Source organism: Lynx canadensis, chromosome B1 (assembly GCF_007474595.2).
Source record: "Lynx canadensis isolate LIC74 chromosome B1, mLynCan4.pri.v2, whole genome shotgun sequence".
In the NCBI taxonomy this organism is placed as follows: Eukaryota; Metazoa; Chordata; class Mammalia; order Carnivora; family Felidae; genus Lynx; species Lynx canadensis.
In genome coordinates this window covers 138451630-138470186 of record NC_044306.2, presented here as the reverse complement: position 1 = coordinate 138470186, position 18557 = coordinate 138451630, and the positions used below count along the sequence as shown (strand labels likewise).

Genomic DNA, 18557 nt, shown 5'->3' with positions numbered 1-18557 from the left:
ACAGAGCCCGATGCGGGGCTCGAACCCACGAACCGTGAGATCATGACCTGAGCCGAAGTCAGACGCTCAACCGACTGAGCCACCCAGGCGCCCCGACAGGCAATTGTTAAAAGAAATTTTTCATGCAATGCTTATGATTATTTGGATGTTTTATCATGCCTAACAAGAGGGAAGGAGAGAGGGGCTGAAGCCGCTGGGGCTGTATGTTATCGGGCGGTGCAAGGGTGACAAGCTGCTATTAGCATTGTCCTCGGGGTTTTCAACAACAGGTCAGTACAGGACACACTGGCTTAGGAGAACATCGCAGAGGCCTGACACAACAAATAAGACAGGGATAAAGACAGCTGGCACGAGAATTCTAATTCAACCACCCTTAAGTTTAACCGTGTCAGAACAGACATGGCAGGAAAGCAGAGGAAAGAAGACACGGTTCCACCTCTAGACAAACCTGCTGGTCCCTGCACCAGAAATCATTCTCGGGGACAGGAAGGAAGACAAGGCAAGTGTACAGCTCCCTTCATTACTGCTTTACCCCTTCTTCCCTCTAATTCTACCGGAGGTATCCATTGTCAAAGGACAAAGATAGTTGACCTAAATTAGAGCAGTTACAGTAACCAAATTACGAAATCTGAATTTTAACATGGCCGATTTGGGAGTTTGGTATGTACTAAAAATCACACTGATTATACTAATAAAGCTCAATTCTTCTATGATGGTAATTACTCATTTAAAAAGACCACCCCATCTTTTGAAGCATATTGTTATGAGGGAATCTGAGAGAGCATGAAGGAAGTTACCTAAATTTCAAGCCTGACTTCTAATAGTAACCCTGAGGGCAGCCCATACTCAAGCCACTCATGTAAGAATCCCCTTTTATTAATTGCTTAGTGCAGAGATACTTTCATGTTTGTACAAAGTGCTGGGAGAGGTTAGTCTACAAACAAGACAAAAAATACTTGCAGTTAATATAAATTATATCTACATATAAGGAAATGAACTTACTACTTCCTAAGGCAATTTATTTTGACATTAAAGTTTAGCAGGGAAGACAATTAGAAATCCAAGAATTACCCTATTGATACAGCAATTAAGTAATTATTTGCTAAATGTTTTATCTTCGTTATAGGCCTTTATTAATAGTCATTAATAAAGAAAACCCACCATAAATTTGCATTTCCTAAATCTACTGAATTTCATAGTTTCAAGCTACAAAGTTAAGCTCAGCAAGTTGATTTTCAGTTCCAGGTACCTCGATCAAAGAGTGGTATGCAACTTGGTTAATATTTGGATTTTAGAGGGGCTCCTGGGTGGCTCAGTTAGTTAAGCATCCGACTCTTAATTTCAGCTCAGGTCATGATCTCCTGGTTCATGAGACAGAGCCCTGCATCAGGCTCTGTGCTGACAGCATGGTACCTGCTTGGGATTTTCTCTCCCTCTCTCTCTGCCCCTGTCCTGCTCACTCTTTCTCTCTCAAAATAAATAAATAAACATTCTAAAAAATACTTGGACTTTAGAAACAAAATAACAATAAACCATAATTTATTAAATGTCAAATTGTTCAGCTCTGATTTAGCTTTTAGTATATTCACATTTTATCTAATTCCCACTAGTGGTCATAGAATTAGTAAATGATACACTTGAGTTGACAATAGTCCAACCCTAATGGTTTGAGTGACCTAGTTAGAAGTTATATCTGAAGTCTATTAATAGTGACAAGTATCCTAGAGGATGAAAAAAATTGGCACAACATCTTGCTACTTTTGAGGATGGGAATAGGAGGAGGAAGTAAGGAGAGGAGAAATTCCATGTAAGCCCTCTGACACAAAGTGATCATCAGATAAAGAGGTCACTAGATTAAGACCAGAAGCCTCAACACAGGGCACCATGGGAGACACTTGCTATTAATTGTGTATGGATATTAGGGCCTAATGACAAAATACCAAGGCAGCACATTTCATTTCTTTTAAAAATGACCAGTGAAAAGTTCTGCTCTGGCAACCATCTTGATGTCATTCAGTTTGGGGGGATAGGATTGTACTAGAATTTGGCTTAAGCCCTAAAACATGGCTGAAGCAGACACAGAAGGCTCTTCATGTTGACCCATCCAGTCAATTTGGTCCACAGTGCCCAGATGATGAGGGTCAGGCCATTCTCTGTTAGTCATTTCTGCCCAGGAAACACAGGACATGTATCATCTTTTGGTCCCAGCACTGGTAGCCTTCCCATTTGTAATATGATGATAAATCATTTTATCATGAACAGATGATGAAATTAAACAGGAAACAGATACCTACTCGGAGACATGAATTTGAGTCAACACTCTTAACTTCCAGAACAACAGTCCCAACACCACACTCTGCCCTCTTTACCTATTAACCCCATTATTAATCACCTTGGACTAGGCAAAATTTCCTTTAAAAATAGATTCTGTGGGTGCCTGGGTGGCTCCGTCAGGACAGCATATGGCTCTTGACCTCAGGATTGTGAGTTCCAACTCCATGAAGGGCATAGAGGGTTACATTAAAAAAAAAAAAAGATTCTAGGTGAAGGTTTAAGGTGCTGGAATTAGTAAGATTCTGGTCCTTTAACAGTTTTATTAACAGGTTTAATGGAGGCAGATTCAGATTATTGTTTACAAAGTCTTTTTTTCAACCAAGTAGTGATTTATACACCCTTGAAAAAGACTTGTTGGCAGTGGGGTGATTTCAAAGCCGTCGTTATATATGATGACTTTCTTTTTTTTAACTACATTGATGTTCTAATCAGAAGATACATCTTTTAGTTTCATTAAACATTTTAGATTTCATGAATAGTTTTAGAAAAGATTTTTTAAAATTTTTAAAGTTTTTTAGTTTTTATTGTTTTACTTTGAGAGAGACAGAACACTAGCAGGGGAGGGGCAGAGAGGCAGGGAATCCCAAGCAGGCTCTACACCATTGGTGCAGAGCCAGACGTGGGGCCTGAACTCACAAACCGTGAGATCATGACCTGAGCTGAAATCAAGTCTGATGCTCAATTGAATGAGCCACCTAGGCGCCTCAGAAAACATTTTTAAAACCCACCTTTCTGTTGTTTATGGTATTTAGAACAGTCCTTTGCTGTATGTGTCCCCTGTTTATCTATTTTAAAAAAACACAGATATTAGAATAATTGCTTATTTTCTTTACTAACCTTTTTCTTTTGAGGCTAACTGGGTTTTATTTATTTATTTATTTATTTATTTATTTGGCTCCACACCCAATGTGGGGCTTGAACTCACAACCCTGAGATCGAGAATTGCATGATTCACCAACTGAGCCAGCCAGGCGCCCTTTGTTGGGCTTTTAAAGTTCAAACTCAAAATAGCAGCTCTTCATTGCAGTTCTAAACTGGTGCCTGGCCAAATTCTTTTCTGATTTGTTTAGTTTTATTGTTTATGCATCAATAATTCCTATTTATGACCGCAATAGAACACGGGAATCAATGTGCTTCGGCTGAAGGAGGGGGAACAGCTGCTGTTGGGTGACTGAAATCATTCAGCTCTCAGCTTTATCCTCACAACCTCTCCCGGGCAGAAAAGAATATTCCTTTCAAGAAATTTGTCTCAGGTCTCTTTTCTCCCCAGGAGAGATCGAAAGCGTGGATTCAGGACAAAGTGCAAAACTAATTGCGTAGAGAAAACAATTGAGTTTGATCTTTGATTAGTACATCAAAAAGACAGAAGATCTTTGCTAACTGATTTTAATAAATGCTACACTGGCTCATTTGTAGACTGTAAATTATAATCCATACGGCTGCCAAAAAAGCAATGATTTATAGGCAGTCCAGGTTGTTTCTTAAAGTCAGTTATGCCGTCTAAAGTAATAGTCCGAGGTCTGGCAGGGACAGCCCTGGGGAGATGGAAGGCCTCCGCCATTTCGAGCAAGAATCATTCGTAAATGGATTCCTCCTCACTCCCAGAGTTGATAAATAAATAATTGTTGGTTTCCTCCCACTGCACACTAATCTTCATCAGTTTTGTGTCTACCAGATGGTACTACAAATGATGGAAGATAATAAAGAATAAACCCTGGATACTTCAATACCTCAGAGCAAGAGCTAGTAAAGGCTTATTAAGTGCTTCTTGCTGGAACAGGGGAGGACCAGGGAATAAGATGATGACGAATGTCATCTGGAAGAGGGGAACTTGTTTTCATTACTCTGTTTTTGGAAATGCTTTTACAATTAGTTAATCATAAGCTTTATAACTGGATAAATGTGCGAGCTGTGCAAATTGACATTTTTAAGATTACACACTAAAGACAACTGGGAAGTATCAATTTGTCTTAAGAATATGAGGGAAGCAATATGTAGCTTCCAACATGTTCATTGGTTTCTTTAAAGCCCAAATGGAGGACAAACAGCTTGTGACAGCTTTTTAATAAGGACAGTCTCCTGTGTATCGTGATTAGATGAGGTAGTATTTGCAAAGCACTTAGCACTGTGCCTGGAATATAAATGACTGCTATTAATTACTGGTATTATTGCACCCCGTGGGGAAGACCATATGACTAGGTACCAACCTGCAGGCCTGTGTGGTGTGACTGCAGACTGGCTGGGAAAGGTCCCTGACCCTGCAATTCAAGATCCTCTCTCAGGGCTTTGCGTTCTGTTAAATGCAGAGATCTCCTCAGCAGTCACTTATGCTTTGGTATGATTAGGTCTTTTCAGAAAAGTGGTGTCAAGGGTAGAAAAAAAAGAGTGAGTGTTAAAGCTCATGGTAGCTGAGGCTGAAGGCAGTGAAGACAAAACTCGCCTGACTGGGGCAGGCACTGGTGCCCACATGGGCACCAGCTGCGGTAAGAACCGCCCTTTGAAGAGTTGGGGAATAGCTGGGACATGAAAATCCTATTAAAGCTAAAATCCTGTTAATGCTGCCTATTGAGGGCATGAAGAGAAGAGCTTCTTCAAAGACTCAGCAATGTCAGCATTAGGGTTATATCTAACCTTCTCCTTAGTGGTGGCATAGCAGCCCATGCCTGATAGACACTTCCTGCTTAGACAAATGGGCTATATGTTTTGGGGAAGCCTGGGTGGTGAAAGGCTTTGACCCAAATAGAGTTAGGTCCAGGGAGGAATCTTATTAACTGCAGGAAAGCCCTGCAGTGTGCTTCTCGTCGAACTCTGCAGGTTCCAGAGAGGCCTCTTGGGCCTCACTGGGAACATTCTCCATGTGTCTCATGTCTTGAGCCTTCTAAACTAAGATTGTGCCTGTGTTGCATGTTGGACCAACTGTCTCCCTTGATTTTCCAGGGGGTTTTATAGGACTTTCGTTTCCCAAAGCAAACATTTAAAAATAGCATCTTAAGGGGCACTTGGGTGGCTCAGTCGGTAAGCATCCAACTTCAGCTCAGGTCATGATCTCACAGTTCATGAGTTCGAGCTCTGCGCAGGGCTCTGTGCTGACAGCTCAGAGTCTGGAGCCTGCTTCGGATTCTGTGTCTCCCTCTCTCTCTCCCCCTCCCTCGCTCATGCTCTGTCTCTCTCTCTCTCAAAAATGAATAAACATTAAAAAAATTAAAAAATAAAAATAGCATCTTAAGAATCAGTGGAACTCTTTGTGGGTGGAGTTCTACATAAATTAAATAACGGGTCACCTTTTGGGGGAGAGATGCCACAAACGCCGATGATTCCCTCAGGAATAACATCATCTTTCTTTCTTACTTGGAGTGAAACTCTCACCATCCAAAAGAACCATTTCAAGAAAACTTTTGTTGAAAATTTCACTGGCCCATCACCCACAGCATGCCAATGGTGATAGTTAGCTGACGCTTTGAAAGACACTGAGGAGACTGGCCTTGGGGAGATGGTATACAAGGTCAACATGGACAAGGACAGAGAGCATGGCTGGTTCCCTCGACCCTCAGGGAAGCACTCACAGAACAAAGGGGACAGGATATGAAATGACGGTCTTGGGCCCTGAAGAAAAGGTGTGGAACTGGGACCAGACATAAGTACTAAAGGTTTCTTCCTTTTTTTTAAAACCTACATCTCCATATGCATTTGTGTACGGGAGACTGAGTCACCCATGTTAATGCTGACCTTTAGATTTAAAGACCATATCTACACACATCAAGATTTATCACAAAGCCTATGCATTTGTCATCCTTGCCAGTGAAGAAATAAGTGTGACATTCTTTTTAATGCAAATATATTATACAATATTATATTCTTCTCATGCTGGATTTTATGGCATGTGAAATATATTATTTCATGCGGCAAAAGAAATAAAGTCAAGAATACACTGAAACGATGAAGATGGTGAAAATGTAAGGTAAAACAAAAAGCCAGCTTCAGCATGTTGACATGATACCCAATTATCAACTAAGCTAACCATGCTTTTGATATAGGTTTGGGAGAAATAAAGAAGAAGTGTACCAAAGCATATAAAGCATTCTTTACTTTCTTCTTACCTAGGAATGCTGCCATGTTCATAACTTGACTAAACACACAGCTTGCAGGAGGTTCATCACCTGCAATACTTAAAAATTATGACATGTTTTATTATTACTGTATTAAAATCTGTCACCTACAATATACTGAATGTCTGTGTGTCCTTTCAAAATTCATATGTTGAAATCCTAACTCCCAATGTGATACTACTATTAGGAGGTGGGGACTTTGGGAGTTACTTAGGTCATGAGGGTAGAAGCCGTTCCCAGCGGGATTAGTGCCCTTGTAAAATAGATTCCAGGGGCACCTGGGTGGCTCAGTCGGTTAAGTGTCCGACTTCAGCTCAGGTCATGATCTCACAGCTCATGAGTTCGAGCCCCACATCAGGCTCTGTGCTGACAGTTCAGAGCCTGGAGCCTGCTTCAGATTCTGTGTCTACCTCTCTCTCTGCCCCTCTCCTTCTCATGCTCTGTCGCTCTGTCTCTCAGTCTCTCAAAAATAAATAAATGTTAAAAAAATTTTTTTTAAAGAGAATCCAGAGGACTGTCTCATCCTCCTTCTGCTGCATGAGGACATGATGAGAAGATGGCCATCTGCAACCCAGAAGAGGGCCCTCATCGACACTTGACTGCTGGTACCCTGATGGACCTCCAGTGTCTACAGCTGGGAGAAATAACTTTTTGTTGACAAGCCTCCCAGTCTATGCTACTTTGTTACAGTAGCCCAAACTAAGACACTCTCTCAACCTGTAAGATCCAACAGATCGGAGGAAAGCTACCAAGTTACCTTATATATGGTGCGTGCTTCACACCAGGTTTCCTGGAAAACAAAAAACACAAGTTAAAGTACAGTCAGTGCACAGTCTAACCTCACCAGCGGCAAAATTTTTGTTAAGTCTATTAATAAATAATCAATTACCCAGAGATCAACTTTACCTTTCAGCTGAATTTAATGGGAAAATTTTGTCATCTTCCACAGCTATAAAGTATCTGTGAAGAAAAAACAACCTAAGTTTATAAAACAAAGACATTTTTTAAAAAAGACTTGTTTCCCAGAATGACTAGACTAACCACATTAAATCATATTCATTGTTTTTTTTTTAACTGGGAAAAATCTCTTTTACTATGTTTACCTATACTCTGGTTTCTCTTCAGATCGCATGACTCTTTCACCTTTTACTATGTTTACCTATAGATCACTTAGCTCTTTAAAGTTCAAATGTGATTACTAACACTATTTCTTTAATTTTTAAAACACTCCCCAAATTAATGGTAATCATTATAATCTGGAAACTGGAAAACAAAGAAATGAGACCTTATAACCTTGGGCAAACTGAAATACAATTAGAATTCAAATTTTCTAATTTCTCAGGAGTATGTGTTCACCTCTATTAGTGAACTGCAAGGAACCAAAATAATTTGCCGGAAGGGAAATAGTACTTGAAATAATAAGCAAGTGTAGGAGTGTTCTGTGATAAGCCAAGACTTATAACGTAATGATACCCATTTTATAAACATACCAAGCCCAGTCACACACAATAACTGAACTATGAACTGGACTATGAGTGGAATCCTTGGCATGTTAGTATAATGAGCAAATCTTGCAAATAATGAATCCGTATCATCAGTTTATAGAATGTTCGTTACTGAAGGAACACAGGAACACAAAATAAGACCAGCAGTCTTCACTACCTGCTTTGCATTATTTATTACCCACTCTAGCTATTTACTTTGGGTAACAGAAGGAGGGAAGAGAAATGGAGACTTTAGCAAGGTTGAATTAGTAAACATTATTTTAAAGTATTTCTAAACACGTTTCTACATCAAAACTACATTCCTATCTACATTGCAACCCAAGTCCTTAAATAATGAATGAAGAGAATACTCACACTATCCATAATCCAGCTGAAGTAAACAAAGTAAATACAAGAGGTAAAAACATCCATACACTGCATTTCTTCCCATCCATGCCTGTACCACTGAAATGAAATCAACAGGTATTAATAACCAAGGCAAAAATTTATCTCAATCGTTCAGGACTGAAAGGAAGTTCACTCTAACTGAAAAGAATTTATGAATAAAAACTGAAAGTACTTTATGAAATCATGATCCAAGTCAATTACTGCCACTTACTCATGTGGAAATCCCTTGAGCAGTTAATGTGGATGACTGTTATCTAGAATTGGCTTAAATATTCCAGAGCCTTAGTTGGGAAACAAAGGGGAAATTTCTCACAAACACATTTATCCTTATACAAGCATCAATGTTTTTTAAAAAGGACAAAAGGGCGTGGGTTAGGACTTTCAGAAGGGCTAGGTACCAAAGGCTTATTCCAATCTACTTTTAGTGCTATTATTAACATTTATGGATTTATGGTTCTATGGATCTGGCATGTACATATGCCTACAGCTTGGCAGACAAGAGTCCTGGAAACAAACGGTTACTAAATAAATTAGCAGTTCAGGAGGAAATGACAAATGCTTTGCAAATCTGAACTTTTCTCATGATAGGTTATTGAGCAACTATCTCAGAAGACTCTAAAGATGAATGTTCTGGAAAACAGTGCATTGTGTATAATTTTAAATGAACTCCAACGAACACAGTGGGGAAAAAGAGCAGATGCCAGGCATTCCGGATGTTATATTTGAAAGCAAAAATAAATGAATAAAAAAATTCCCCACAAAAATGAAGTAAGAGAAGCTAAGCTCTAAGAGTGTCTATGAGAAAGCGACCTGGCACACAGACCCGACACACAGAAGAATAATGTAATTAATAGGTTTCTCTAAAGAAGTATCACTGCTCATTATTTTGGGTGATTATTTTTTTTTTAATTTTTTTTTTCAACGTTTATTTATTTTTGGGACAGAGAGAGACAGAGCATGAACGGGGGAGGGGCAGAGAGAGAGGGAGACACAAAATTGGAAACAGGCTCCAGGCTCCGAGCCATGAGCCCAGAGCCTGACGCAGGGCTCGAACTCCCGGACCGCGAGATCGTGACCTGGGTGAAGTCGGACGCTTAACCGACTGCGCCACCCAGGCGCCCCTATTTTGGGTGATTATTATGGAGAACCACAACTTGTAACAGATTGTTACAAGTTTGAACCAGCACTGCCACATATCTGAGCGCCTCCCTGATATTTGCTTTTGCATGCTGACACTCCCTGGACCTTCCAAATACTGAGGTCAGAGAAAAAAACATGGCCCTCCCTTGAGGATGGCCATGAGGTGTCAGAAAGGTCTTGGTTATCAGAACTGACCTACCTGATAAGGCAGATCTTTCAGGTGAGGGGACAGACACCTGACCCTAATAATATGCCTTTGAACAGTCACGCTGTAGCCTAAACAGCTATCTGGGTAGGGATGTTAAAATCAATGACAGAATCTAGGAGTTGAAAGACATTAGAGCCACTTTCAATCAATTTAATCCAGTCTAATCCAATCCAATCCAATTCACGAGTATTGACATTCTGCTTGTGCCAGGTACGACACCAGGTGGTGGACATGACTGAGGTAAAGTCTAATGAATATAACTATACACAACAGTCTATACAATATATAAAAGCTATTGTATGAACTGATGATGCATGGCTATCCAGTTTATATAATGTAGAAGGATGATGAACATTTTAAGTATACCCACTATGGCTAGTCAAGTCAGTATCTATTCATTTATTTATGTCCAGAAAATCGTGGGTTTATAACAAAGCTATCAATTTTGCTAACAAAAAATAATTTAATCATTAGCCAAGAAGTAGAGTGAGTACAGAAAATGGGAATGTTGACTGAGCATGTAAACCAACTATTCTAGATCTGCCCCTAATAGGATGCTCTGACAGGATGAGTACAGATGAAATGGTTACACTGGAATAAGAGTCAAGAGACCTAGTTTTCAATGTTAGCTTTGCCCATAATCAACTCTATGGGCCTTGGCTAGCTACTTAAATCTGTAATGCCATCTCCCCTTCTTGCTGCATGAAGACCGAATTTTAAAAGAGGCCTCAAAGACTGAGGCCTCACAGGGTGGTAGTACTCTGGAGGTAACCCAAGCCCAATATTTTTGCAGTAACAGAATGCTCCAATGTACCCAGAATCATCAGCCCATGAGGAACTCACCCCTCTTAACCATTTTTACAACAGACTGGTAAATAAACCAAAGCCAACTGGTTAATTACAGTGAAAAATGCAACTGCCAAATGGACAGATACTCACACTGGTTTCCTTTATAGGAACAGCTATATGGGAAATCAAAACTTGGAAGCAGGAAAGTAGAATGAAGAGAGTTATCGAGATAATTCTAAGACCAAGGCATCAAGCTCCAATAGTTTTATGCGTTCATTTCCTTTAAAGGGAAGCAGTTTAGTGGAATGGAAACGGTATGGCAGTGCATTGGACTGAAATCCACCTCTGTCGCTCTGTACTTGTGTGATCTCTGGCAAGTTATGTCATCTCTTAAGCCTTTGTAATTGTGGTGATGACTTCTATTTGGTAGGGTTGTGCTGAGGATTAATGACGACACAGGTAGAGCACCTCACACATAATACATGCTCTGTAAGGGGCAGCCCGGCCAACTAGAACTGATATCTTTCAATATGCATTGCTCTTCTTATTTTATCGTGAAAGCATCTAAGGTGGCTAGTGGCTACCCTCCTAAATTATTTTATCTTTACTAGTTTAATTCTCATACAGCAAACTTGCATCCAAATTCCGGGAAAACCATACTGTATTGCTTGCCTAATGATAGATGAAATTGCCCTTTCTTAACTTAAAGGGATGCGTTGGAGGTGAAAAGAGTAAGTCGATGGATAATTGGATTATTACCTTCCAGTGGAACTACTTAGGAGCTTCTTCAGAATTTTCACATTAGTTATGCCTTTTTGGGGGGCAGGTGGTGGTAATGGCAAACTCACATGCTATTGTAAGAAATAACACGCAGAGATCCCGTATATCCTCCACTCTATCTCTCCAATGGTAACATCCAGTATAACTACAGTACAACAACCAAGATATTGACATTGATACAATCCTTGACTTCATCCATATTTCACCAGTTTTATATGTACTCCTTTCTGTGTGTGTATTTAGTGTTATGCAATTTTTCATGAGTAGATATGTATGATCACCACCACAGTCAACTTATAAAACATACAGTTGTTCCTAAAAGGGGAGCCAATATGACATGAGTTACATCACCTCAAAAATTTCTTTTGTTGCCCTTTTATAACCACACACACTTTCCTCTCCCACACCCTTCTTTCTAATCTCTGGCAACCACTAATCTTTTCTCCCTTTATATAATTTTATCATTTCAAATGTTATACAAATGGAATCATATAATATGCAACCTTTGGGATTGGCTTTTGTCACTCAACATAATTCCCTGGAGATTCATCAAAGGTTTGTGTTCATTAGTAGTTTGGTACCTTTTATCATTGGGTACTATTCTATGGTATGGATCTACAAATTTGTTTATTCATCCATTACAGGACATCTGGGTTGTTTCAAGTTTTGTTTGTTTATTTGTTATTAAAAAAATTTTTTTAACCTTTTTTTCATTTTTGAGACTGAGAGAGACAAAGTATGAATGGGGGAGGGTCAGAGAGAGAGGGAGACACAGAATCTGAAACAGGCTCCAGGCTCTGAGCTGTCAGCACAGAGCCTGACGCGGGGCTTGAACTCACGGACCCCGAGATCATGACCTGAGCCGAAGTCGGACGCCTAACCGACTGAGCCACCCAGGCGCCCCATGTTATTTTAGAGAGAGAGGGAGAGAGCACGCATGAGTGGGGCAGATGGGCAGAAGGAAAGAGAATCTCAAGCAGACTCCATGCTCAGCACGAAGCCCAACATGGGGCTGGATCCCATGACTCTGGTATTATGACCTGAGCTGAAATCAAGAGTCAGACGTTCAACTGACTGAGGCACTCAGGCACCCCTCAAGTTTTGGGTTATTGCAAATACAGAAGCTATAGAACATTAGTGTATGGGTGTTTGTGCCAATGTAAGTGTTTATTTCTCTGGACTAAATGCCCATGATTGCCAAGTACTGGGTTGTATAACTGCATGTTTAGTTTTAAAGAATCTGTCAAACTTTTTCCAGAATTGTTGCATCATTTTACAATGCACATGGACTCCAATTTCTCCACACCCTCAGCAATATTTATTTTCTGTTTATTTAGTAGTAGCCGCCCCAATGGGTATGAAGGGGTATCTCATTGTGAATTTGATTTGCATTTCCCTAATGATTAGTGATGCTGATTATATTTTCATGTGCTTATTGGCCATTTATATTTCTTCTTTGGAAAAATGTCGACTCATACCTTTTGCACATTTGTATTAAAAATTTTTTTCGGGGCGCCTGGGTGGCGCAGTCGGTTAAGCGTCCGACTTCAGCCAGGTCACGGTCTCGCGGTCCGTGTGTTCGAGCCCTGCGTCGGGCTCTGGGCTGATGGCTCAGAGCCTGGAGCCTGTTTCCGATTCTGTGTCTCCCTCTCTCTCTCTGCCCCTCCCCCGTTCATGCTCTGTCTCTCTCTGTCCCAAAAATAAATAAAAAACGTTGAAAAAAAAATTTTTTTTCATGTTTGTGTGTGTGTGTGAGAGAGAGAGAGAGAGAGAGAGAGAGAGCAAGCTGGAGAGGGGCAGAGAGAGAGGGAGACACAGAATTGGAAGCAGGCTCCAGGCTCTGAGTTGTCAGCACAGAGCCTGATGCGGGGCTCAAACTCACAAGCCATGAGATCATGACCTGAGGTGAAGTCAGACACTTAACCGACTGAGCACCGCCCCCCCCCAGGCGCCCCTGCACATTTTTAAATTGGGTTGTTTGGTTTTACTGTTGTTGAGTGGTGGGAGGTCTTTATATATTAACATATATTCATTAATTCCTGGATATTAATCCCTTATCAGATATATGATTTACAAATTCTTCTCCCATTATGTGAGTTGCCTTTCACTCTGTTGATAGTGTCCATTGATGCACCAAAGTTTTAAATTTTGATGAAGTCCACTGTATCTACTTTTTCTTTTGTTGTCTGTGCTTTTGGTATTCTACCCAAGAAATTATTTTCAAATCCAACATAACTTCCCCCTATGTTTTATTGTAAGTGTTTTATAGTTTTAGCTCTTCCTATTTAGGTATTTGATCCATTTTGAGTTAATTTTTTGCATATGGTGCAAGTAACTTCATTCATTTGCATTTCCAGAGCCATTTGTTTAATCATTTCCCCCACTGAATGGTCTTAGCACTTAACAGGGTCTTTTGCAGAGCAAAAGTTTACATTTTTTTTTAATTTCATTTTTTAAAATTTACATCCAAATGAGTTAGCATATAGTGCAACAACGATTTCAGGAGTAGATTCCTTAGTGCCCCTTACCCATTTAGCCCATTCCCCCCTCCCATACCCCCTCCAGTAACCCTGTTTGTTCTCCATATTTATGAGTCTCTTCTGTTTTGTCCCCCTCCCTGTTTTTATATTATTTTTGTTTTCCTTCCCTTATGTTCATCTGTTTTGTCTCTTAAAGTCCTCATATGAGTGAAGTCATATTTGTCTTTCTCTAATTTCGCTTAGCACAATACCCTTCAGTTCCATCCATGTAGTTGCAAATGGCAAGATTTCATTCTTTTTGATTGCCGAGTAATACTCCATTGTATGTATATACCACATCTTCTTTATCCATTCATCCATCAATGGCCATTTGGGCTCTTTCCATACTTTGGCTATTGTTGATAGTTCTGCTATAAACATGGGGGTGCATGTGTCCCTTCGAAACAGCACACCTGTATCCTGTGGATAAATGCCTAGTAGTGCAATTGCTGGGTCATAGGGTAGTTCTATTTTTAGTTTTTTGAGGAACCTCCATACTGTTTTCCAGAGTGGCTGCACCAGCTTGCATTCCCACACATTTTTTTTAAGTAAGCTCTATGCCCAACATGGGGCTTGAACTCATGACCCTGAGATCAAGAGCCACATGGTCTATTGCCTGAGCCAGCCAGGCACCATTAGCTGTGTCTTTTTAAACTATAGATCTCTATTGTCTTACTGAAGTGGGTTAGACCCTAGGCAGTTTACAAATGACTTTGACAAGGATTAGGAAATATGTGATGATCCAAGTCAGTTTTCTGAAATAAGTAAAGGAAGATTCTTGTAATGAAGAACATATACTTTAGTCATATACACTCTATTATGCCAGGTTCTTTTGGCAACTGACAAATATGAGCTTAAGAACAGAACAATGAAGTGTGTATGTGAAGGTGGGGAAAGTTCTCTTCCCTATATCTCCTTCCTATCCATCTTTGTGTTATCATGGAGACCAGAAGATGAGAGTAAAAAGCTTTCCGGACCAGTTTCTGGTATTGTTAACCTATCAGTGCCCCATCTGACATATCTTGGTCCCGTTACTTCTTTCTCCCTCCCTGGTAGGGCTGTATTAACCGAAGAAGAGGACTCTGTTACATATATTTTTCCTTTCTTGTCCAAAATAATTTGTTTGTCTTTCCTTAGCCCATACGCAACTTATAATGTGACCAAAGAATCTGCAGTACAGAAACAACACCGACACATTCTCTACTCTCAGTGCTGGAGGAGGATTCTGGAGATGCCAGGAAATAACATTTGCTTTGGTTAGGTTTCCTAATACGTTGTGAGCTGTTCTGGATCGAAAAGTTTCGATATTTGACTGGAAGTTCCTCTGCTAAGAATAAATGAGTAGATCGATTAAATTAACTCTCTTCACTGCCTCAATCTTATCTGAGAATTAAAAGTTAAAACTGAGATGAGTCTCTTTCTTCTCTCCGTCCAGACACCATTAAAATAAACTGGTCCATTGCTTCCAGTCCCATTAGAAAATGTCACTAAACTTTACTTACATTTCCTAGCAAGGGCACATTCCACTCTTTTCCCTGAGCTGTAGCAACATAGTACCTACCAGCTAAGAGAGTACATTTTACCTTGACTTTTTAAGGAAAGGGGGGAGTGTGGAAGGAATACTCCATACTCCCAAGAGAGTTTTATCTTTGCATTCTGAATTATACTTCTTTTTTATTTCTGTGTACTATTTACTCCAATGATGTTATATTCCAATAATACTTCATAGTAAAAAATTTAGGATTGTTCCCACATCCAAAATGGTAAAGTATATCTGGAACAATGGCACCTAATTAGTTTCTAATAAAAGGAGGAAAAGAGCCAAAATTGCACAAACCTTCTTGAAAGGGTTCTGGCATTTAGATTTGGTTTGGGAGGCTCTCCTCCAAATGGTATCATTTATCCAAATGATTTGCAAAGCTGTTATCCAGATGGTCAAATCCTCCTAGAGAGCCAATACTAGCTCTCTGTACTCTCTGTACATTTCTATTGTGTGTTCTTTTCTCCCAATAAATATTCCCAAAGTTTGAGTGATCTTCACTCTCTTTCACCCACTCTGTGGCAAGAGTGAGACTCTTCACAGAGTCAGAAGCTGAAAATCCCCATCTGCCCCCTGAAGTTTTCATTCTTCCTCAGAACCTGAACTGTATCAAACATTTGTGGTGGCTCCCACTGCTGACACTTCTGTTCTTCTGTAAGTCTTCTAGCTGTAAACTCTCAAGAGAATACCTGGCCATTTGAAAATTTACAATCTCGTGGAAGCAAACAAAGTGTTACTTTAAGCACACTTTAACTCGGACGCCTAAGACTCCGACTACTTTAACGGATTCGAAAAAGGGGTCTTGATAAAGTTGAGGTCATATAATTATGATGTACTTTTATCATCAAATTCCAAACAGATGGTTCTTACAGTAGAACCTCACGAAGCTACTGAAGTCAAAGAATATACCACTCTGTTCCCAGTGATACGCCTTGAAGACAAATTTCCTGTTCTATCAGGCGATGGTAAAACCCCTCCAATCTACAAACGAAAAAGTAAAGCCCAATTGGATCATCTTCATTTATACATTTTGAAACCTTACTGGTGTGAAACCACATAATAAAATGACCCTAAAGTTGAGATAATATTTTCTGGGGCTGGAAAGGATTTGTCTGTTATGATTCAGAAGGATTTTGCACAACCTAGGGTAACAGTGAGGAGGTAGCTATAGTTCGAGGACTCTGGAGCCAGATTCACCATGTCTTTGAATTCCAGCCCTGCCACCTACTGGTTGTGCGGGCTTGGTTGGTAAGCCCTCTCTTTGCCTCGGTTTCTTCATCAGTCAAGTGGGAATAATAATGGTACTTACTCATGGGTTTTTATGAGGGTTGGAGATATACTTAAAGCACTGATAACTACCTAGCATTTGATGGCTTTTCAATAAATGTTAACTATATTCTGCTGCAAGTGATGTTTGGGATCTTCAGTAATCTTTTTTTCACTTTGTAATTTATCAGGAAATGAGCTCCCTGCCAAAGCAATTTTTCTTTCTCTTCTCAAGGCCAGCTGGAATGGAACAGGAAAGATTAACGAGTCACCCACTAAAAACTGGGATTATCACAGTGTCTGTGAACCATGAGCATCCTTGCTTTTTTTTTTTTTTTTTTTAACCTTCTGGGAATCTTATTTTCCAGTTGTATCATGGAGAAATGTGAAAGGCTTGTGTTATTTTGTAATTCAATTACAATTATGAGGGGTAATGACAAGAACTACTTGTTTTGTTTTGCTCAAATGTTTACAGCCTCTCAGATAGAAATCAGCATGGGCAACCAGCTCTTATGCTGACAGTAAATTCTGCTTTCACTAAGTCCTAAGTTTGGGAAAGCGTAATTTGAGTGACCTGGTGTCACCCTAAGATATATGACTTTCTTTAATGGGATGTACAGAATATTTTTCAATCTATGAGGTCAATTTTGTCCCAAAATAATTTTCATGAGCACTGGCAAGAGACGATATATTAATTAGTAAAAGATTTCTACAAAATATTACCATCTCCAAGAGAACACGATGATTTCTTTTTTATTTTTTTCATGTTTCTTTAATTTTGAGAGAAAGAGAGACAGAGCATGAGCAGGGCAGAGGCAGAAAGAGAGGGAGTACAGAATCTGAAGCAGGCTCCAGGCTCTGAGCTGTCAGCACAGAGCCTGACACGGGGCTTGAACCCATGAACCGCGAGTTCATGACCTGAGACAAAATCATACGCTCACCAGAGCTGAGCCACCCAGGTGCCCAAGAATATGATGATTTGTAAGTAAAACCATGGTGACTGGTTTTTCCCCAGTGCTCTCTTGATTTCTAAAAGCAATCACCATCATTCAACTGACAGATCACTACAGGGATCCTCTCATGCTAGTGGCCCAAAGAACTCTTTCTCTCAGAAATAGATGGTTGACACTGTCCCCACACCATTTATAGAGTAATCCCAGAAAGAATCCCCTCCTACCAGTATTTCAGTTTGATAATATCTTCTCAGAATTTCTTTGCCAAGATTCTCCCTGGAGTTCACTTACGTCTTTAACAGTATTTCAAAATATCGCCCACGTGACAGATTTATTGCCAACCCACCAGTCATTTATCCTCTTTTTCTTAGCTAACAGAGTCTTCTTTTATTCAGGACTGCAATGTGTTCATCCCTGACTGGTGTAAGTCATAACTGGTGTAAGCCAACCATAGCTATCTCACTCCTTTGATGAGTATCTTCCCAGACCCCTTGAACCTGGCCAATAAGAGTCAAGGGGCAGTCTACTTACTGAATAGCAAATGGGAAGGGTTTGCATCCCTGACAATGAAAAGCTTCTTTTCTTCCACTCTTCTCCTTTCCTACTTGGGAGGCTGGTGTTAAAATATACCATATAGCCGTTAGCCATAAGACAACAAACATGAAGATCCAAAGAAGACACACTGAGGATGGCAGAGGAGAAGATGAAAAGAACTGACTCCTTGATAACAACATCGAGACATTGCCCCAAGCTCTCGATATCACCAGACACCAAAATTCTTGTAATGTGAATCAATTAAGCCTTTATTACATTATTACTGTAGGTTGGAAAGCACCAGAATCCATTCTCCCTTCTTCCATTATAACTGGGCAAGTGACTGCTCAGCTACACTCTAATTAGCAGCCTCCCTCTCAAGTAAGGGGGGGGGGGAGGAGCCTATTTGTAGGTTCTCTCCAATGGATATGAGTGAATAGTATTCATATGATAATAGTGTAGTATCATACGATTATAGCATTGTGTTATATAGGAA

General features: G+C 40.0%; 1 protein-coding gene across 1 annotated transcript in view; it reads right to left on the bottom strand.

Annotated features, from left to right (window-relative positions):
* The window catches only part of TMEM150C (transmembrane protein 150C), a 78684-nt gene that overhangs the window by 9245 nt on the left and 50882 nt on the right, over positions 1-18557 (bottom strand). Inside the window, exons 2-5 of the mRNA XM_030313586.1 lie at positions 8300-8389; positions 7347-7400; positions 7198-7230; positions 6432-6499 (exon numbers count right to left, since the gene is read on the bottom strand). Coding sequence (XP_030169446.1) covers positions 6432-6499; positions 7198-7230; positions 7347-7400; positions 8300-8379 — 235 coding nt within the window. The 5' untranslated portion in view covers positions 8380-8389. The remainder of the gene's footprint in view (positions 1-6431; positions 6500-7197; positions 7231-7346; positions 7401-8299; positions 8390-18557) is intronic.